The 22,934-nt window shown below is 45.5% G+C and overlaps 2 protein-coding genes across 10 annotated transcripts in view; one reads left to right on the forward strand and one right to left on the reverse strand.

Moving 5' to 3' along the window:
• The window catches only part of LOC125942958 (uncharacterized), a 773,958-nt gene that overhangs the window by 132,726 nt on the left and 618,298 nt on the right, over nt 1-22,934 (reverse strand). The gene's annotated exons all lie outside the window — the stretch shown is intronic.
• Nucleotides 1-22,934, forward strand: part of LOC125942222 (uncharacterized) — a 343,209-nt gene that overhangs the window by 84,773 nt on the left and 235,502 nt on the right. For 2 of the 9 annotated variants that reach the window (XM_049660380.1, XM_049660382.1), the window contains one exon: nt 6,924-7,370. The exons of 2 other annotated variants lie outside the window; for them this stretch is intronic. Coding sequence is in view for 3 of the 7 variants with exons in the window: in XM_049660385.1 (XP_049516342.1) it covers nt 15,257-15,286 (30 nt within the window). In the remaining 4 variants the exon portion in view is untranslated. Of the gene's footprint in view, nt 1-6,923; nt 7,371-12,171; nt 12,301-13,197; nt 13,281-14,228; nt 14,381-15,256; nt 15,323-20,700; nt 20,786-22,934 lie in introns of those variants that run through there. 5 more of the 9 variants (XR_007464916.1, XR_007464917.1, XM_049660385.1 and 2 more) reach the window with 5 other exon arrangements.

The following is a 22,934-nucleotide window of genomic DNA, read 5'->3' on the forward strand; positions in this document are numbered from 1 at the left end:
ACCGCGATACCATCAGTGCGCCACGTCACACGAACATCAACCAGTGTGTTTGCTTAGCAGGTGAGGTGTCGCGCTGCTGGCCCGAGGACGGGGGTTGGATCCCCGGCCACGGCGGCCGCATTTCGATCGAGGCTAAATGTTCAAACACCCGTGTACTTGGATTTATGAGCACGTTAAAGAACCCGAGGTGGTCAAAATTAATCCGGAGTCGCCCACTGCTATAAGCCTCCCAATCATATCGGGGTTTTGGCACGTAAAATCCCAGTAATTATTATTAATAGTATATCAACATGGTTTGCTTTTTGACAATAACCGGTTTTCACAGGATTACCACTGTTATCGATTTGTCGTTTACCTTTGCTCTTTGTGAGCCGTCACAGCTTTTGCCATTTCGAGCGAGTTAAGTTGGGAACGTGCTCGTCGCCGCAAACGACTGCGCGCTTCTTACACTTGTGTACCGTTTTGCGCATCAACCATTTAAAGTTTCGCTTACACCGATTGAGACAGCGAGTGGCATCTGCTGTCTCTCACTTCTTTTTAACGCATGTTCTTGGCGTGCTGGAGACCTAAGATGGCGGCCAGGTTGATGTAAATTGAAGCTATATAGAGTGTGTTCCAGGTAACCCGGGCCAATCTAAATAAAGAGGAAACAAGATAGGACAATGAGACAAATATCGCGAGATATAATTGCGCGATACACTGGTTTCGGCTCATAAAAAAGAAGCCGTGGGCTTGTCACCGTCGCAGACCACTGGACAGCTGAAGTTTTTCTACGCCGTAGGCGGATGTCACGTGAGAGCTGAATGATGCTAAACATTATTTTGCGTTCACGTGAGCTAAAAAGCAGAGTTCGTAGTTAGTATTAGTGTATATAATTAAAAATAATAACTTAGTACTATCTGTCATATAATAAAAGCACTATGATTTCGCCTTCTGCAGCGATTTGCTGCAAGCGTGATGTAGACCGTCACGGCGGCAAGGACATTTGGTTACAACGGATTGTGCAAAAAAGGATTGCGTTGTTGAATGTAAAAATTATATAGAAATAAAACTGCAAAAAATGGCTATATTTGGCTACGAAATATTTTGCTCTCTTTTTGTGTTTGGCTACATTTGGGCTACAATTTCTCAAACTTTGGGCTACGCCACCTCGTCTAACCTGGGAACACTGGTGATAGACAGAAAGAAGGGGAAAAAGAAGTGGGTGAGTGCGGCCTGGTTACAGTGTACTAGAAGGGGGCAGTGGGCTTACTCTCTGGCGGAGGCTCTGCGATGCGGCGGCTCCACGAATGTCAAAAATAGGAGCTTCTCCGATAGCCCGAGCGGCGGCGCTGGCGTCGGTTTCAATGGAACGTGGGTGCGACGGCGCAGCTGCCTAGTGCCCGCCCAGTGCCCGATCATATTAGTTGGAGTTGCTGAGCTGCGATTCAGCCACCCGGCCAAAGTTGGACCACTTGCTTACCGCCCACACTACTTAAACTGGTACGGCTGTTCATACTTGTGAACGTTATCGATCACAAAGTAAATATTACGCATATCTGAGGCGCAACATCACTAGGTAAGTATTAGGAGGTGTGCTCCTTTAATAGAAAATACATAGATACGTAACTCTAAACACCCTAGTTTCTTAAGCTGCGCTGAAAATGCCATGCTATGCGCGCCGGCGAACGACGTTCCGCGACTGCGCGCCGACGAGCGCCCTCTGCCACGGAGGAAGGAAACCCTCTGCACAAGCTCATGTTTCCCGATGTATTGCCAGATGGCGTCCATGTCTCAGGCAGCGCCTCCTCAATTTTATCAATGCCAGCCAGATGCGGCCGATTCAACATAAAGGAAGCGCTGTCGGAGGCAGGGCAAAACATAAATGGCCGCTTGATGAAATAATGCGGTAAAATGAAGTCTGTTCAAACAAACCTCCATTGCATTTATCATGCCAGGACGGAAATGGTACGAGAACAGCATCACGGGTGGCCGCGGATCAGACCAGCACTCATGTAGTACGGCCGGCAGAAGACTATCGTCTTTCGACGACATTTGCAGCGAAGCACGCAGATACGCGGCAATTTTTTTTTCTGTGGACGTCGTCGCGTGGGTTTTTTTTTCCTTCAGTGTTTCTTTCGCACATAGCCTGCAAGAGATTAGTATGCCTTGCAGTAACTGAGCCATGCCACGGCATCGACAAAACCACTGTTACGCGCCTGGGTGCCAAACAGGTTATGTTTATCTGAAGGATGGGCCGAAGTTGTCCTTGTTTGGCGTCCCGAAGGATAAAAATAGGCGGAAATATTGGGAAAAGAACCTCCATAGAACCTCCCCTGGACGACACGAGCGCAGTATACGACCTCCATTTCGAGCCACGTTTTGTACTCGACTCCAACGCAGTTCCTGATCACTGTGAATTGTTTTTCTTTTTATGGTCTAGTTAGGTCAGTTAGCGAAGGAAACTGCGAGGAAGGTACACTGGCCTCCCTAGTGGAAGTTGACTCTTCGAAGCATCATGTGACAGAAATTAGTGCAGTCAAACTGCAGCTAGCGCTACTGCCACAGAGGCCACACAAACGTGGTACCCCAGCATTGCACAGGCCTGCGGGTTTCAAACGACCATGACCAGCACGTGGCCAGAAGCGACTCGAGGCTCACTAACCACATTGCGGGCTATGTTGCGCGGAAGTGTATTGTCAATTCCAGCACAAAATGCCAAGAATGCATAAAGCTGCTCACTATGACGCCACCAGGCGAAAGTTTTCAACTTGCCCGGCTAACAAACTTCTGTGACCGAGGAGGCCTCCTTTATTCTTCCAGTCAGCTGTACGGCTGTGTGAAAATTCTAGAGGATCTTTTCACAGAATGCTTCTCTCAGAGTGAGCTACACTCTGACTCCGTTATGGATATGCTGGCAGTTGTTAAGAGTAAGCTTTCCCTCGAAGTTGGCTGCAATGCGCACGCTCTTAGCCTCACAGCTAAAATAATTAGTTTTTACATTGTCACACGTCTCCATTTTTATATGAAAGAAATTAACTGTGACAAGGCAGGAAAGCGGCAGAAGCTCAAGCAGCTGCAGTTGAGCCGTTGCACATGAGTTGAAGTGCATGAAACAATGGCTTGCTGTACTTCTTGCAAATAAAAGCTTTGTGTCAGCAACAGCCCTGTTAACTTCATTTGGCTTACCCTTATATAACTGTACATAAGCATAAGCCGGAGCCTTTGTCAAGTGAACTAGTTTTCACTTTTTGTTCAGGCCTCCCTCCATTTCTTTATGGAAAAAACAAACCTGATTTGATTTAACAAATGTGTGCCGGTGTAATGATGGTTAATATAAACGCAGAAGGCTACTGTGCAGCATGGAACAACTAAAGTGGACCAATGAAATATTTAAGCCATATATACATAATCATTTTGGCTAAGCAAAGGCACAAACCTGGTTAGCATGCCTGATTTTTTTTTTTTGAGCCCAGCTGGGAAGTATGGACGCACTGTTTTTTGTCTGACAAAATTTTACATTAGGTCGACACGGCATGAAACCGTTTTCAAATATTTTTTTACGATTGCCCGATAATTCGGAAAATTCGAAGGCCCCGTCCGCATAAGCAACATCCGTCAGCCACGAGCTCTTTGCACAAAAGGTCTAATAGTTAGGATAGGCAGCCGTCTCCTTTTCCACAAGGCACTATTATGGCAAATATCATGTGGCCTAAACAAATATAGTGCTTGCTAAAGATATGTAAAGACTGTCAAGTATGCCAAAATTAAAAACAAACTGCTTGTGAATTGCTTCGATTGTGAACTGCTTCGAACTGAGCCGACAGAAACGCAAGGAAAATCAAAGCTTCTGCAAGCAAAGCTTCCATTGAAGTTGCCAGTGGCGCCACCTCTTGGATGTGACGCTGACTGCGTCAGAGGAGCGGCTGAGTAAGCCCACTGCCCCCTTCTAGTACACTGTAGCCTGGTGCACAATCTGGCTCAGCTAGCAAGCCGTCAACGTTTGAGAAGCGAGTGCAAGCGACGCTACCGACGCTTTTGCCTTTTCCCTGGCATTTTCCGAGTTGGGTTTCTCGAAATCCGGAGTTCTGCGCAAGAAATATTTAAAGATAGGGGGGTGAAAAAAGACATGTGTTGATCACTGCTGGAAAAAAATCAATACCAAAGTTGAGACTAGTGGAGAGCGTTGTAGGCTGCTTTACAGCGTCCAATCCGTGGGTATTTTTACTTTACAGGAAAAGCTGCGAATAGAATGTTAATGTATACATCTACAGATACCAATAGAGAAAACGTCTGGCTTGAAATTGAGAAGAGAAAAGAAGAAAATGCCCCATCAAGTTTACCACTCTGTACATCCAATTCGTGGGTACTTTGACTTTACAGCAAAAGCTGTTAAGATAATGTTAGTGTAAACATCTACAGGTACCAAAAGAGAAACCGTCTGGTTCGAAATTAACAATATAAAAAGAAAAAGAAATGACGTATCAACTTTACAACTTTGTAGTGAGTGATATACCAGAAACGACACATTTCTATAACTTGCCTGTATGGGGTCATATGATGGCGACAGAGACGTAAGTACGATGGCGCAAAGGTAAGGCAAAGGATGTGGGCTTCATAACGGTTTCACTTTTCTATGGACACCTGATGTACGCAGTCATGGAAAAGGCACAGAATAACTGGAGTAATACAAGGGATGAAAGAGAATAAGTGGGCAAAAAAATCAGATAGGCGCCGAACTGCTATGCAAATATTAAGAATACAAAATAAAACAAACTTCTATTCCAACTTAACAAGCTGCAGAGAACCACGTTGGTTGGCTATCGTGACTCCATATAGCGACTTTGCCTCGCGAGCCCAAAGGCTTCCGTGGCTTGCGTGAGCTCAGTCGCTTGAATATACGGGGCTCAAGGATGGTATTACAGAAATAGTTCCACCTTGGCAAAGTTCAAGATTCTGGGGTTTTATGTGCCGAAACAATTGTGTGATTATGAGGCAGCCGTTGTGCGGGACTCCGGATTAATTTTGACCACTTGAGGTTCTTTAACCTGCTCTTAAATCGAAGTACACGATAGTTTTTATTCTTTTTTTTTCACCTTGTGAAACTTACGAGTCCTAGACATACTTCGAAAGAGCTGTGACAGAAAAGAAAAATTGTCATCTACTTGACTGTAGGACGAAGCTGCAAAGAAAACCCGTACGGCATTTTTAAGAAAGAAATCTTAGCAACTGAAAAAAAAGTTTGGTCTCGTTGCTGCGCGACGATGACTTGAAATTGATTCAAGCAGTTAGCGAAGGTGGTATTGTAGTAGCCAATTCCAGAACGTGCCGACAGTTGGCGCAAAGGGCCTTCCACGACAATTTCGAGTCGCCCGTAAATTTCCACCTAACAAAGAACAAGAAGCTTGCCATCGAAAGTTGCGAAAAAGCAGGACGTACGAAGTTGACAGTCATGCTCAAGAGCTGAAAAGAGCTTTGCCTTTCAGCCTTTTTCACGGCGAAAACCCACAAGGAGGGCACCCCCTATAGCGTCATCGTTTCCGAGGCTGGAATGTGGCAAAGGTGTCTGTGGTTTTACCTGCTAAACTGCTTGTCGTTGTTAGAATTCAAATACCCTTTCTTGGTCCGCGGCCCGGCGTACAGGAGGGCGTCAATCAGCATGGCGTCTTCCGTTACCAGAAACCCATCGGCACGAGTATTGCCAACTTTTTTTTAATTGCTGCTCCTTTATCGGTGCTCCACAGTGGTTAGGCACAATGAGCAGTTGTTCATGCAAAACAGTGGAGTCTGCATAGGCTCCCATATCGTCCCAATCTTGAGCGAACTTCTCCCCATACACTATGATAGGCTCCTGCAGGATCACAAAGAACACGTTCGACCACTAAAATTGTTCCGCTACGTCCGATGACTTCTTGGTTTTAATCAGTGCCAAACCAGAAGAAGCCCCTGTGCAAGTAGATAATATTGTCAGTGACTTCCAGTCCATTTTCCAAGGCCTCACTTTAACTAAGGAACTGCCGATAGAAGGCGTAATCCGCTTTCTTGACCTTTAGTTCGACCTGACCCCCCCCTCCCCCCCCCCATATGCTAGGCATATGCGCCTAGCTCCAAGAAGCACCTACTTCCCTACACATCGGGTCACTCGAGAATTGTCAAGCGTGCCATTCCACTTCGAGCACTCAAAAATGCCCTCTAACATTCCTGCCATCATTATATTCAACGAAGCTTCAACAGTCAAATCAATTGCCTTAGAGCAAGCGGCTACCCGGAAGACCTACTTTGTTCCTTGTCTGAAGTTCTTTAAAAGAGATCAGAACATTTGGCAGTCAGCGTTCCTCCTGTGTTATTCCTTCTGTCCGTGTTTTTATCGCTGTTCTTTAAACCATGAATGCCTGCCAACGAGCTCGCCTTGAGACCTTTTCAAGATACAAGGTTGTTCGGAGTAACTAGACGAGTATAGCAAACTATTTTTGCGGAATTATTCAAGGTGCCACATACGAGTGGATATCAATTTTTTCCTTTCATGACCTAGAGAAGTGTACGTACTCACTGAGGCTCGCGTATGGTACTGTTGTGTATTGCGAGCCCCGTGTCTTAGAATTACTATCTGTAAAGGATCAACAATAAACTATTCCTCTGGCAGAAATTCTTAGTAGAAAAACCTGCTTTCCTAGAAAAGTAAAACATAAATCATCGCTTCATTCAGTTTACAGACATTGAAAGAATGATAAGTAGTCTGCAGTATATTTAATTAGTTCACATCAGTAGCAGCTTTAGAGAAGCCAGAACCCTTAAATGTAGTTCACTGCAACATATTGGCTTAGGTCTACTGTAATTTGTTCTCTGTTTCCTGTGTGTGCCACAGGTAACACGTGCATTTAGCGACATTGACTTTCTTCGTTGCACAGTCGCGCTCATTGGCATTTTTACTCTTTTTCTACCAGGTTCGCCCGCCCAGAGTAGCCGGCAATTCGGCGTTGTACGCATGGAACGGCGCCCAATGACGACATAACGCGCCCGTCGTGTACCGGCTGTCTCCTTGGCAGCGCCCTGTCACAGCTGTTCTAGCACAACAGTTCCAGGCTCTGCAGGCGTTAATACTACCACATCTGCCGTGATTGTCTTAGCTGAGAGGCTGACTATGCGGCCGGGGTTGATCGCGGGACCACCGACTTCACGTGACACACGGCGCTGGTACCGTGGGTTCACTAGACGTGTGGAAGCGGATTCAGGGCCCTTCTACGCTGAAGTGCTGGTCTGCTGGGGCAAGGCTCGTCGTCGAAGTCCACGGCAAGCGCTACGACCAAGTCTGCGCGCTGCTATGCCCGAGACGATTGTCCAGCGACATGGTGGACCCACTTGCGCCGAGCGCCAGCGTTTTTATTCTGCGATTTTTTAATTATTTCTATCCATTTGTGTCAATGTATTGTTTTTCGATGTGTTTTCAATACAGTTATTCGTTATTGAAGTTTGTTGCTGCGTGAGTCGATTCCACGTTCAAGCATTTAGTGCGCGCTTACAATGGAAAAAATGAAATGAGCCCTGTATTCTATAATTTTTTCTCACTCTCAATCTATTATTTCTTCTTTAAATTACAGGTAACAATAGTTATGAGATCCTAATCCGTCTAAAGGCTATAACGTGATATTCAGAATACCGCGTGATCATATGCATGCCTGGCCAGACAAATGGTTACGTAATAAAATTTCACGTTTGCATACAGACCTCCAGATTAACACGCGCTCCTCGGAAAGATTTTCTGCTAAAGCGGCCATGATTCCGATTTCCTTGTGAAGGATTCTCAGCGGGAAAGTCAAGCAAGACACGAACCCATGCTCACATACAGAGAAATGTATCGGTGGCTCTCTTACCTAAGAGAGGCTTGTGGACTGTTCGGGATGGTAGCTGAGGTACACAATTCCATAAACATATTTTTCACGTATGTGGATGAAAATTATTGTTGAGATGTGCAATTTACAGTTTCTGTCGCTGATGCTCTTTTCTATGAGCCGCGACGATACTGCGCATCGTAGCCTGCGAGGAACTGCGAGGGGTTTTTACACAGCGGACGTATTTTTGACGCTTCTGCAGATCTAGCAGCCAAAACGATGGTGCCATTGTAGCAATACGCTTCGCAACACAATAATATATTCACAAAAAGTCGCGCCAACCGACTTCGCACGTGCAGACTAATACTCTGCAAACTCGCAGACCAATCAATTGCGCAACGCTAAGGGCAGCAATATCTCGCGAAGCAGCCGTTCTTCTTCGGAATGTGGTAAACAAAGAAATGAGGCAAGGCTGAGGGCAAGGACAACTTCATTGAAGGATCCGGCAGGTTACGCTGCTAGCGTACCGAGCACGGGATATTTTTTTTATTTCAATTTATTTGTTTTTTTAGTTGCCCAATCTATTTTAATTTGTATTTATTCAGTTTATATATAGGCCCTCTCAAAATCTGTGTTATCAATTATTTGCCTAATGCTTTGTTCTGAATGTTCAACTTTACCCTTTGTACGCTGAGCTTTTCATTCCATCCAGAGTGGCCAATCCCCCTCGTGGGTATGGCGTAAAATTTTACATATTAAATTTTGAGATTTGCGTGCGAAAATAGGGATCTATTACAAGGCTCGCTGCAGTCGGGTACTCCAGGATAAATTTACCACCTGATATTTTTTAACGCACACCCAATTTATCGTTCAGCAGCAGGTTTGTCCCACTCCTTTCGAAATTTCCACCCCGCGGCCAGGATCGCACCGGCGACCCCTATCTCAGCAGCGCAACGCCACAGCGCTACCGCGTTATAAAAATTGCGATTTTGGAATTACTTTGCTGCCATTTCGTGAGATGCTTCATTGGAAGTCAATAAATACCGGGGAATATATCAATTGAAGCAGTACGTTCTTCGTAAATGTTTTTTTTTTTGTTCACAAAAAGGTCTTCAAATTTTGAACGTTTTCCTGGTCTTCCACACTTATTACTTAGAATGCAATTTAGAACGTGTTTTCGACTGTAAAAGTTCTACCGTTTACTTGAGATCTGGGGCTAGTCTTCTGGAACTTATTTCCTTGGGACATTTTTGAAAGTTGAACTTTTATGATTAGTTATTCGAGAAAAAGGACACTTTCTTATCTAGTATCATTATTTATTTTCGCTTCGTTGTATTGATATTTATTGCCACAATGGCGACAATAGGTCATGTTTGACGAACGTTCAGATTTGACGAGAGTTTCAGCGAACGCAGATTGAGTTGCCTAGAGGAATTTATAGCTTAATCTAATGCGAAGTGGCCTTCCTCACAGAGAATTCTGTTTCCAAGTGGAAAACACTCTATTTTATTTCTCTCTCTCTCTCTCTCTCTGTCGTATGATAATTATGACTAAGAACTGAGACGGCGGAGAACTTGCCGTTGGCGTCGATTGTGGCAAGACTAAAAACCGCTGTGATGGGCTTAGTGGTAGTGGCGCAGCTTTGCAGGGAATTACGTCCGGAATTCATCGCGGCCCCAGGTAGCAATACGCATTGAAGATACACCTGGTATATTCATAATGATCATACAAGCAACATTTCATTGTCTTTCAGATTGAAACGAGTTGCTCTTGAATGATAAGCATACGATCGAAGCGTTAAGTACGTTGAACCAGTGCAGTGCGCAAGATTAGGGTATATATAAATGTGGGAAAGACCAACGTAGCATATCGCGCGATTTTGTTACACGTGTTGGGTAATATTGCTAAAAGCCGCAGTGCATGAGAATTCATATGCATTTTGGGTTCTCTCTTCCGCAAGGCATGTAATTTGTGCAAGGTTACACAAGTCTAAGTTTAGCGAAAATGACAAAGGCGTGTATACAGGGATCGCTCGTAAAATATTCCTTTTAAACGATGACGCTAGAAATAGTGCGTCCTTTCATAAAGGAGAACTGAAATATGCATATATGCATGTGCCTATTGCTTGTATGCATGCAGCGGCCCTTTCAAGTACTATTCTAGAACGTTCAGTGGATATCCGTCACTGAAGTCCATGGGACATCCCTATGACTTCCTATCTTTAGACGTGGGACGTTAGTACTTGTTTGGAATCTCCTTGGGATATTTGGTGTTGCCTGAGGCCTTTACTATCGCCGAAAGTGATCGCCCGAGAGTACGTCCCCTGTAGCCGCACTGCTCTCTCGTGTTTCCCTCAGGACGTATGTCGCGTCATCTAACGGAGGCGTCGCGAAGTCTGCGTGCGCCCTCCGAGATGCGTGGCGCGCCGTCCAAGACGTGTTTCCGGCTTCCTCAATAGCTTCCGCCGCATGCAGCCAGCAAAAGCATAGCCTTTAAAATCAGCATCTGTTTATCAAGAGGGCACCACCACTGAGGCGTGGATTCGGACTGCCCGCACGCAAAGCGTCGCATAGTGTTGGGCTGCTGTGCTTGAGGGACCAGTGTTAGGCGGGTTACAGTTTTTTCACGCCCAGCGTCAAGTAAATTTCTAAGAAACTTGGTTATTATTTTCACTCAGAAAAGGCCAGTGAGAGAGCATACAAAGCGCAAAGTGGCTGAAGTTAGATCCCCCAAAATTATTGCTAATCGCATAACCAGCTGGGATCAAGGCAGGGACCATTTTCCAAAGCTCGGGGTATACGGGTGGTAAGTTCCTTAACTACGGGAGATTGGTTAAGAAGCAGGCGGTTTCAACTATGTTACTTTGAAATTTATTAAATACTAAATTTGCATAGCAGTCATTAGAAAAATACTATTAAAAATTTTCAGATAAAATAATTTTGACATAACGAAGTGAAATATTAGGAATAATTCATAATTCTAGAAATTCAGCAAGGTTCTCTTTTTGTATCTCTAATTACGCGCCTTCGTCAGCCTTCGATCGTCGTCTTTCTTTTCCACGTCATCGCGAGCCAGCGAGCACGCGCGCATCCTATCTAGGTAAGGCTGACTAACTTAGTATACACTACTTATTTCTTTTATAATCGGTTCGTTTCACATCTTCAATTATTTATTTCTTTTCCTTTATTTTATTACCTATTTATTTCTAAACTAATTTATTTTTAATTTCTATCATAATACCACCCGGTTCGTGACCTATCCCCCACAGTGGGTTGTGCCATTGATTGAGGCATCATCATCATCATCGTCGTCGTCTTTCTTTTCGACGTCATCGTGAGCCAGTGAGCACGCGCGCATGCTGGCTCGCTCCACGGTGTTCGATTCAGTCCGGTTCCGACAAATGTTGAAACCTCCAGAGCAGGCCGTGAACGCGCGCAGCTCCTCACCGTCGCCGCGACTTACGCCAACAGACGACAAGCGCCACCGTGTTTTCGGCAGCCCTCCCGGTAGAGAGCAGTCGACCAGCGACGTGAAACGACAAATGTACTTTGCTCCTGGTCTCGACCAACAGCGTCGAGCCAATGTCGGACAGCGATGCCCGCACCACCTTCTCAAAGCAACGAGAGTGCGTGGCTGCCCAAGACGTGGCCGCTGTGCTGGACGACGGCCTCAAGGCCGTATTTTGTACCTCGTGTGCGCACTTCGTCATGCACTGCCCCAACCTCGTTTACGAAGCGTATTCGCGCATCACGTGGACCACTGGTGCAAGCCAGCCTCCGGCGAAATTCGCCCACCTGAAACTTGCTCAGTGGCGCTCCATAAGAGAGCCCGTGGACGACCAGGGCCAGCGTCGACGCTGCGAGCGCTCCGTAGGCAATACGCGAGGTAAGACTAACTGCTTTCCAGCAAAAACACCAAAGGCCTGCAGCAGCCTCATTCAATAACTTTACTCCTTGCCCGACTGCTGTCGAAAGAGACATAATAAATGCATGAGCGCCAGCCGGAGCCTTCGGTCACGATTGAATTAGCCGAAAAATGAAATTAACCGGAGTCAAATTAACAGAAGTCGACGGTATTGACGTTCTTTCTAATGAGGTTTAACTGCATAAACACATTTCTTTATATTAAGGTTCAAAATACATGGTTTTCTATAGACAAGAAGTTAAAGAAAGCTATATACTTCGTTATAATCAGAATTTTAATATATATATATTCGTTGTAAGAATGTTTAACTGTATTATAAAGGTATTTCTATGTCACATGAGACTTCATTGTTCTTATAAAAGAGTTCAGCTGCACTTTTATCGGAATTTAAAGAGCATGGCCATATTTAAGAAAACTTGACCTACATTCCACGCTGCAGAGAGGACATTGTAAGTGCCATCAACCGTAACCGTGTGCTGGTGACTTGTGGGGAGACTGGATCTGGAAAGACCAAGCAGGCTGCCCAGTTCATCTTTGAAGACTACATGCGTGGAGGCCAAGGCTCCAGGTGCAATATCGTGGTCACCCAGACAAGGAGGATTGCAGCATTCTCCATGGCAAAGCGGGCGGCTCTCGAGCGGCATAATGAGGTTGGTTAATATATTTAAGTGAACCTTTCTTTGTCTGTTCTTTCGACTTTTGCACTGCTGCTGCTGTCTTGCACGCCACGTCGGTTGGTGCTTTATGGCAAGAGCGCGGCAGAGGGGAAAGGCGACATGAAAAACTCATTTCAACCTTTCCATTGCCCTGCCATTATGACTGGGGTAATTATCGGATACTCCCCGCAAAAGCATTCCAGAAGCTGCAGTGTTTACCTTTGTACTAATGTGCAACATTCCAGAGGGGAGCGAGATAGAATGGTAAAGAAGAGGTAGGGAAAGGAAGCTGAGCATGGGGTAGAACCGACGCAGTCATGAAATGAGTGAATAGCAACCTTGCTACTCTTGGGTCACAGCCCACATGCCTGCAGCAGCATCATTCAATAACTTTACTCCTTGCCCGACTGCTGTCGAAAGAGACATAATAAATGCATGAGCGCAGGCCGGAGCCTTCGGTCACGATTGAATTAGCCGAAAAATGAAATTAACCGGAGTCAAATTAAGAGAAGTCGGAGATATTGACGTTCTTTCTAACGAGGTTTAACTGCATAAACACATTTCTTTAAATTAAGATTCAAAATACATGGTTTTCTATAGACAAGAAGTTAGAGAAAGCTATATACTTCGTTATAATCAGAATTTTAATATATATATATTCGTTGTAAGAATGTTTAACTGTATTATAAAGGTATTTCTATGTCACATGAGACTTCATTGTTCTTATAAAAGAGTTCAGCTGCACTTTTATCGGAATTTAAAGAGCATGGCCATATTTAAGAAAACTTGACCTACATTCCACGCTGCAGAGAGGACATTGTAAGTGCCATCAACCGTAACCGTGTGCTGGTGACTTGTGGGGAGACTGGATCTGGAAAGACCAAGCAGGCTGCCCAGTTCATCTTTGAAGACTACATCCGTGGAAGCCAAGGCTCCAGGTGCAATATCGTGGTCACCCAGCCAAGGAGGATTGCAGCATTCTCCATTGCAAAGCGGGCGGCTCTCGAGCGGCATAATGAGGTTGGTTAATATATTTAGGTGAACCTTTCTTTGTCTCCTCTTTCGACTTTTGCACTGCTGCTGCTGTCTTGCACGCCACGTCGGTTGGTGCTTTATGGCAAGAGCGCGGCAGAGGGGAAACGCGACATGAAAAACTCATTTCAACCTTTCTATTGCACTGCCACTATGACTGGGGTAATTATCGGATACTCCCCCGCAAAAGCATTCCAGAAGCTGCAGTGTTTACGTTTGTACTAATGTGCAACATTCCAGAGGGGAGCGAGATAGAATGGTAAAGAAGAGGTAGGGAAAGGAAGCTGAGCATGGGGTAGAACCGACGCAGTCATGAAATGAGTGAATAGCAACCTTGCTACTCTTGGGTCACAGCCCACATGCCTGCAGCAGCATCATTCAATAACTTTACTCCTTGCCCGACTGCTGTCGAAAGAGACATAATAAATGCATGAGCGCAGGCCGGAGCCTTCGGTCACGATTGAATTAGCCGAAAAATGAAATTAACCGGAGTCAAATTAACAGAAGTCGACGGTATTGACGTTCTTTCTAACGAGGTTTAACTGCACAAACCCATTTCGTTAAATTAAGGTTCAAAATACATGGTTTTCTATAGACAAGAAGTTAAAGAAAGCTACATACTTCGTTATAATCAGACTTTTAATATATATATATATATTCGTTGTAAGAATGTTTAACTGTATTATAAAGGTATTTCTATGTCACATGAGACTTCATGGTTCTTATAACAGAGTTCAGCTGCACTTTTATCGGAATTTAAAGAGCATGGCCATATTTAAGAAAACTTGACCTACATTCCACGCTGCAGAGAGGACATTGTAAGTGCCATCAACCGTAACCGTGTGCTGGTGACTTGTGGGGAGACTGGATCTGGAAAGACCATGCAGGCTGCCCAGTTCATCTTTGAAGACTACATGCGTGGAGGCCAAGGCTCCAGGTGCAATATCGTGGTCACCCAGCCAAGGAGGATTGCAGCATTCTCCATTGCAAAGCGGGCGGCTCTCGAGCGGCATAATGAGGTTGGTTAATATATTTAAGTGAACCTTTCTTTGTCTGTTCTTTCGACTTTTGCACTGCTGCTGCTGTCTTGCACGCCACGTCGGTTGGTGCTTTATGGCAAGAGCGCGGCAGAGGGGAAACGCGACATGAAAAAGTCATTTCAACCTTTCTATTGCACTGCCACTATGACTGGCGTAATTATCGGATACTCCCCCGCAAAAGCATTCGAGAAGCTGCAGTGTTTACCTTTGTACTAATGTGCACCATTCCAGACGGGAGCGAGATAGAATGGTAGAGCAGAGGTAGGGAAAGGAAGCCGAGCATGGGGTAGAACCGACGCAGTCATGAAATGAGTGAATAGCAACCTTGCTACTCTTGGGTCACAGCCCACATGCCTGCAGCAGCCTCTTTCAATAACTTCACTCCTTGCCCGACTGCTGTCGAAAGAGACATAATAAATGCATGAGTGCCGGCCGGAGCCTTCGGTCGCCATTGAATTAGCCGAAAAATGAAATTAACCAGAGTCAAATTAACAGAAGTCGACGGTATTGACGTTCTTTCTAACGAGGTTTAACTGCATAAAAAATTTCGTTAAATTAAGGTTCAAAATACATGGTTTTCTATAGACAAGAAGTTAAAGAAAGCTACATACTTCGTTAAAATCAGACTTTTAATATATATATATATTCGTTGTAAGAATGTTTAACTGTATTATAAAGGTATTTCTATGTCACATGGGACTTCATTGTTCTTATAACAGAGTTCAGCTGCACTTTTATCGGAATTTAAATTGCATGGCCACATTTAAGAAAACTTGACCTACATTCCACGCTGCAGAGAGGACATTGTAAGTGCCATCAACCGTAACCGTGTGCTGGTGACTTGTGGGGAGACTGGATCTGGAAAGACCAAGAAGGCTGCCCAGTTCATCTTTGAAGACTACATGCGTGGAGGCCAAGGCTCCAGGTGCAATATCGTGGTCACCCAGCCAAGGAGGATTGCAGCATTCTCCATTGCAAAGCGGGCGGCTCTCGAGCGGCATAATGAGGTTGGTTAATATATTTAAGTGAACCTTTCTTTGTCTCCTCTTTCGACTTTTGCACTGCTGCTGCTGTCTTGCACGCCACGTCGGTTGGTGCTTTATGGCTGGAGCCTGGCAGAGGGGAAAGGCGACATGAAAAACTCATTTCAACCTTTCCATTGCACTGCCACTATGACTGGCGTAATTATCGGATACTCCCCCGCAAAAGCATTCCAGAAGCTGCAGTGTTTACCTTTGTACTAATGTGCAACATTCCAGAGGGGAGCGAGATAGAATGGTAGAGAAGAGGTAGCGAAAGGAAGCAGAGCATGGGGTAGAACCGACGCAGTCATGAAATGAGTGAATAGCAACCTTGCTACTCTTGGGTCACAGCCCACATGCCTGCAGCAGCCTCATTCAATAACTTTACTCCTTGCCCTACTGCTGTCGAAAGAGACATAATAAATGCATGAGCGCCGGCCGGAGCCTTCGGTCACGATTGAATTAGCCGAAAAATGAAATTAACCGGAGTCAAATTAACAAAAGTCGACGGTATTGACGTTCTTTCTAACGAGGTTTAACTGCATAAACAGTTTCGTTAAATTAAGGTTCAAAATACATGGTTTGCTATAGACAAGAAGTTAAAGAAAGCTATATACTTCGTTATAATCAGAATTTTAATATATATATATATATATATATATATATATTATAATTATATATATGTATATATATATATATATATATATATGTATATATATATATATACATTCGTTGTAAAAATGTTTAACTGTATTATAAAGGTATTTCTATGTCACATGGGACTTCATTGTTCTTATAACAGAGTTCAGCTGCACTTTCATCGGAATTTAAAGAGCATGGCCATATTTAAGAAAACTTGACCTACATTCCACGCTGCAGAGAGGACATTGTAATTGCCATCAACCGTAACCGTGTGCTGGTGACTTGTGGCGAGACTGGATCTGGAAAGACCAAGCAGGCTGCCCAGTTCATCTTTGAAGACTACATGCGTGGAGGCAGGGGCGTAGCCAGCAATTTTTTTCGGGGGGGCTTCTCCAGCCCGACCGGGGGGGGGGGGGGGGGGCGTCTGTTTTCCTCTACGTGACGTGATCGATAATAGAAATCGGTAGTTTAAGCAGACTCTATGCAGGTATATCAAAGACATGGGACCAGTTACCTAATTAAATCTCAGTAACGTAAAAAATACTGGCGGCTACTCCACTGTACTGGAAACAATACGCACTAGGTTTGCTTTGCGTAACGCCGTTCCTCCTTTATTTAAAAATCGTGCTGCGTGATAGCTGGGACACCCTGTATGTCATTGACGTTCTCGCCCGCAGCAACCCTTTTAATTACTGGTTCCGTAATCCCCCCCCCCCCCCGCTCGCGTGTGCTTGTGGGGAAATTAAGTAAAAAGTAAAGCAAGCTCAGTAAAATACAGTAAGTACGACAGGTACAGTGGGCGTTTGGAGCAACGGTCTCTGATCGCGCCACTGAATGGACGAATCTTCGAAAACGCATCATTGAGACGACCCGCCCGATCGGAGAAGACATCATTAATTGTTGATCTCCGTTAAGCGTAGATAGCATCGTCCTCGTCGGGGCGAAGTGCGTGTCACAAGTCAAGGACGGCTATACACGTGAAAATGCATGTGTGACCAGGCTATACCTACTCCCATAGCAATAGCTTGTTCGCTTCGTCTTTGCGCTAGAAAACGTAAACACGCGCAAAAACGCTTAAGGCTTTTTTTTTTCGAAGCTTTCGTCACCCTGCTCCCTCTTACGAGAGGGTTGCATTTCCTGCGACAAGTGAATGGGCCGCTGTGTCTTCCGCTGTGTGCGAGCGTGCAGCCGTCATTTGCCTTTACGTCAACACATTCGGAATTGTACAGACTATTTCACCGCACAGCATAGATATGGCATGTGTACGCATTTTAAGTAGTGCGTGCAACTCATTTCTGCTTCACTTACACCGGTGCAAACAGGAAGCGGCCTTGTACCTCACCGAATCTCGACTGATTGGTGTACTAGTGATGCACGAATGAACTCCGGTCTTGTTCAGTGCATAGTGCACATAAACGATTTCTCAGGACGCGTGAACTCCGACGAGAACTGTCAGCGCCTGTAACAAGAGTTTACTTACGCTGTACTGCGCACAGCAGTAATCCATTCTTGTCGGCTGTCTGTTCCATGCATTCTGTTATGAGTCGGTGGAATTTCACTGGTGGCATCAACCCCTTCGTGTGTACATTGCTGGTTTGGGATTCCACAACACAACAGCAACTACCAGCCTTCCGTAATTGCTGGTTTGGGATTCAACAGCACAACAGTAACTACCAGCCTTCCGTAGGCGCGCAATGCCAAACAAGAGACGTTTCGCGCGCAGACTAAGGCTACGTTCACACTTGGGAAGCGGCAAGCGGACGGAAAGGTCAAAGCGGCCGGAAAATATTTCCGCGCATGTCCAAGGGCCGTATTCTGAAACGTTCGCCTAGGCGAAATTTCTTTTTTCGCTTTCAGGCGTGTGCTGATTGGCTGTTTTAGCAAAATTGGATGAGCTGATTGGGTGGTTGAGCCCGACGTCATTCAATTTTGCTCAACCAGCCAATCAGCGCGCACGCTGATTTCGCCTAGGCGAACGTTTCAGAATACGGCCCCAAGTTGTTCACATTTGTTTTGCTACCGCCGCGCCCGCCGCTGCCGCTCTCGTCCACATCCATCTAGTCAGCGGACATTTGTCGGCGTGGTGGCGCTCATTATCGCATTATTTCGAGCGGTATGTTCATTCATTGGCCCACCCGTCATCAAAAGTGATCATTTTGCGCAACTTCGCGTGTCATCTGCGACCTTCGGTAAATTCCTCGTTGGCGTTCCGTGATTCTCCTCACACGGGCGTGGTACCGCTGAGTCACAGGTTGGTGCCTAGGCGTGCTAATATTTCTTTATTAGCTTTTATTTACAAGTTGTACTACCATTTCATCATTTCGTATTATTGTCGGCGCCTCCAGGGCACCAAAGCGGCAACGGGAACACCACAGCTAAAACCCGGGCCGGCCTTTGTGTTGGGGCTCGCCAAAGCCTGTGCGTCCTACGTGAGACCTACGCTCCCAATCTATCGTCGCGACGAGAAAAGCACCCCGCGACTTCCGCAACATACCGTGCACGTGGGAGGAGAATTATGGAGCGCGATCGAGGAGTATGTCTAACTACTGTCTGCCATAGAAGCGGAAGAAGAAATGGCTTTTATACTTCTACCTACTTGTTTTCTAGAAATGAACAATGAATAAACGGAAGACGCGGACACCTCGGAAACGGCGGTGGTGGGTTCGCCTGGCTTTGCAAAAGCGCGAGAAGTTGGGTCACGCCAAGGGTTCTTTGCCGCACCTCCGGTCGCGCGACGTTGAATACTATCGCGAGTGTTGCTGACAGTACGTTTTAGTACCACTCTTGTCGTATAGCAAAGGGTGGTTCTTGATCGCGTCGATCAGCATTGCAGCCCCCACTTTTGGTACCATGTTTACATGCTAGTGTAGCTTCCGGGCTAGCAGAACGACTTTCCGCCACGTTTCCGCTTCGCCATGGCGAAGAAATCGGTCTATGAGACCGATTTGGCGCGTCGCCTGTCTTTCTGCTTGTTCTGCCGCCTAGGCGGGCGGATTTTGCAAGATTTTGCCGCTTCCGACAGCTTCAAGACCAAGTGTGAACGTAGCCTAAGATCCTGCGCGAGCGTGGCCTATCCGGCACCTGAAGGGAAGCGGCGGAAATGTATACCTGAAATTTCGACCACCTGGGGTCCTTAACGTGCACCTAAATCTAAGTAAACCGGCCTCGAGCATTTTGGCCTTCATCTAAAATGCGGCTGCCACATTTGTTTCTACATTTGTTGCGCATTTGTTGCTTCAGAATGCGGCCGCCACATTCTCGCCCAAAACCTCACAGAGTGTCAAAGCCTTGAGAAACACCGTGTCACTTTTTTCCATATGCAGACATGATTCACTGTAAATTACCAACCCGAACGGAAGCGCCCAGGAATGAAATTGTGATAGTAGCACCGGTTTCTTGAATTATGTCAGCGCGAAGCGACGAGAAAAAAGGGTGGGTAAGTGGGCGGGGGAGGGGGGGGGTTACGGAAAAAATTACGGGGGGGGGGGTTTGAACCCCCCCAACCCCCCCCCCCCTGGCTACGCCCCTGCGTGGAGGCCAAGGCTCCGGGTGCAATATCGTGGTCACCCAGCCAAGGAGGATTGCAGCATTCTCCATGGCAAAGCGGGCGGCTCTCGAGCGGCATAATGAGGTTGGTTAATATATTTAAGTGAACCTTTCTTTGCCTCTTCTTTCGAATTTTGCACTGCTGCTGCTGTCGCTGTCTTGCATGCCACGTCGGTTGGTGCTTTATGGCAGGAGCCTGGCAGAGGGGAAAGGCGACATGAAAAACTCATTTCAACCTTTCCATTGCACTGCGACTATGACGGGCGTAATTATCCGATACTCCCCCGCAAAAGCATTCCAGAAGCTGCAGTGTTTACCTTTGTACTAATGTGCAACATTCCAGAGGGGAGCGAGATAGAATGGTAGAGAAGAGGTAGGGAAAGGATGCAGAGCATGGGGTAGAACCGACGCAGTCATGAAATGAGGGAATAGCAACCTTGCTACTCTTGGGTCACAGCCCACATGCCTGCAGCAGCCTCATTCAATAACTTTACTCCTTGCCCGACTGCTGTCGAAAGAGACGTAATAAATGCATGAGCGCCGGCCGGAGCCTTCGGTCACGATTGAATTAGCCGAAAAATGAAATTAACCGGAGTCAAAAAGTCGACCTTATTGACTTTCTTTCTAACGAGGTTTAACTGCATAAACACATTTCGTTAAATTAAGGTTCAAAATACATGGTTTTGTATAGACAAGAAGTTAAAGAAGGCTATATACTTCGTTATAATCAAAATTTAATATATATATATATTCGTTGTAAGAATGTTTCACTGTATTATAAAGGTATTTCTATGTCACATGGGACTTCATTGTTCTTATAACAGAGTTCAGCTGCACTTTTATCGGAATTTAAAGAGCATGGCCATATTTAAGAAAACTTGACCTACATTCCACGCTGCCGAGAGGACATTGTAAGTGCCATAAACCGTAACCGTGTGCTGGTGACTTGTGGTGAGACTGGATCTGGAAAGACCAAGCAGGCCACCCAGTTCATCTTTGAAGACTACATCCGTGGAGGCCAAGGCTCCAGGTGCAATATCGTGGTCACCCAGCCAAGGAGGATTGCAGCATTCTCCATGGCAAAGCGGGCGGCTCTCGAGCGGCATAATGAGGTTGGTTAATATATTTAAGTGAACCTTTCTTTGTCTCCTCTTTCGACTTTTGCACTGCTGCTGCTGTCGCTGTCTTGCACGCCACGTCGGTTGGTGCTTTATGGCAAGAGCGCGGTAGAGGGGAAAGGCGACATGAAAAACTCATTTCAACCTTTCCATTGCACTGCCACTATGACTGGCGTAATTATCGGATACTCCCCCGCAAAAGCATTCCAGAAGCTGCAGTGTTTACCTTTGTACTAATGTGCAACATTCCAGAGGGGAGCGAGATAGAATGGTAGAGAAGAGGTAGGGAAAGGAAGCAGAGCATGGGGTAGAACCGACGCAGTCATGAAATGAGGGAATAGCAACATTGCTACTCTTGGGTCACAGCCCACATACATGGGGAGAGGGAGGGAGATGAAAAAGGTGACGTAAGAAGGTAAAGAAACGCTGCTACTACACACGACAGCGGTTGCGGACAAACTGGATAAATTTAAGATCAATGTACGGTACATTTGTACTGTGTCTGAAAATAAACACCATGCAAATTTGTCTTGCTAAACAGCTGACGCAGCGTGTTCCGACGCAAAGCCACTTTAAAGTACCGTAGCGTCTAGGCGTCACTACGGAAGCGACCACACATCAAATCAATACTTCCGTGCCCACCACGGCAGCTTTGCGGCGATGGCGTTTCTCGTGGTCGCGGTTTTGATCCGACGGCGGCAGCTGCATTTCTAAGGGGATGAAATACAAGAACGCTCGTGCACTTAGATTTAGGTGCACATTAAGGAACCCCAGGGGGTCCAAATAATCCGGAGTCCTCCACTACAGCATGCCTGATAATCTGATAAATCTGATAATCAATATGATGATAAACATAAATCAAAGTTTACCACTTCGGCCACGACGCCATGGCCACGCATCGTAGCCACGCTGCTTAAACCACGCCTTAAGGCGAAATTTGCTAATAAGCATATTTCGCACCCCAACTTTACTGCAAAAATTTTGGTACAGGCTATATTTGCAAAAATATGGTATCCTTCCTTCGTGACAATATTAAATAACTGCAGGAGTGGTACTGTTAAGAAAAAGTGTTGTACTAGGCAATTTTGTTGACCACAAAGTATATTTTTCCTGTAGATCATTTGCGGTACAATAAGCTGACATTTTTTTCTTACCTCTGGTTGGTAAAAAAATTGCACTTGAATTCGTATTCGACTCGCACTTGGCTTTCATTATTTCAATTTTTTTTCAATTGTAAACTTACTATTCGCACACTCCTAGTCGTAACCAATGACGCAGCATGGGAACATTGTAGTATGGAGTTTATTCTACCATAGAGCATATACACAAAAAGTTCATGGCAGCTGCTCTTACGCACCCTTTCACGCACCGTAAATTTTATCAATAGCCGTTGCATCTTTCTCAGAAATAAATAGAATGAACAATACTCATCATCCATGCTTATGGGCTGCGTCTACATGCTTGTTTTTTGCATCATATTTCGATAATATTTGTGGTTAATAAATTAAGAGGTTGCAACACAACGACACCTTTGTGGTTGCCACGTTTTTCGCCCAGCTTTTCTTATAGAGTTAGTATACTAACTATGTAGAAGGAACAGCTAAAGATTGTGAGAAAAAAGAAATTAGCCGCTCTAATTGCCGAGTCCTTCCACAAAGCGGTTCAGAGGTGAACAGTAGCAGTGGGTGGCATTTACGCTTCCGCCTACCGTGCGGAGAACATTGAAGTAGCTCAAAATATGTTTATTCAACGGGCAAAAAAATGCAAATACAACTGCCGATTGATTTTTTTTCAGATGCCACGTTTTTCGCACCTGTACGCTTACTAGGACTCCGTCACCTACCCCTATAACAATGGAAGCCGAGACATTGGATGGCGCACAATTTGACATTCAGTTTTTCGGACACAATCCGCATGCGTTATGGTGCAAACATGGCTTATGTGAACAAACTTGCCGCCCCATAGCAAACTGCGACTCTGCCTGCCGATTGTCATGCAAGGAGCACTGATTAAGACTAGTGACAGGTAGTATGGTTGCGATGAACATTTGCCACTGGCTGATGAAGTGGCGGCAGGCACATTGTGGTCCGCTCTCCAACATTTATACAGCTGACGGTCATGCACGAATTATACTTTTCACTGCGGA

This window comes from Dermacentor silvarum, chromosome 1, assembly GCF_013339745.2.
Source record: "Dermacentor silvarum isolate Dsil-2018 chromosome 1, BIME_Dsil_1.4, whole genome shotgun sequence".
In the NCBI taxonomy this organism is placed as follows: Eukaryota; Metazoa; Arthropoda; class Arachnida; order Ixodida; family Ixodidae; genus Dermacentor; species Dermacentor silvarum.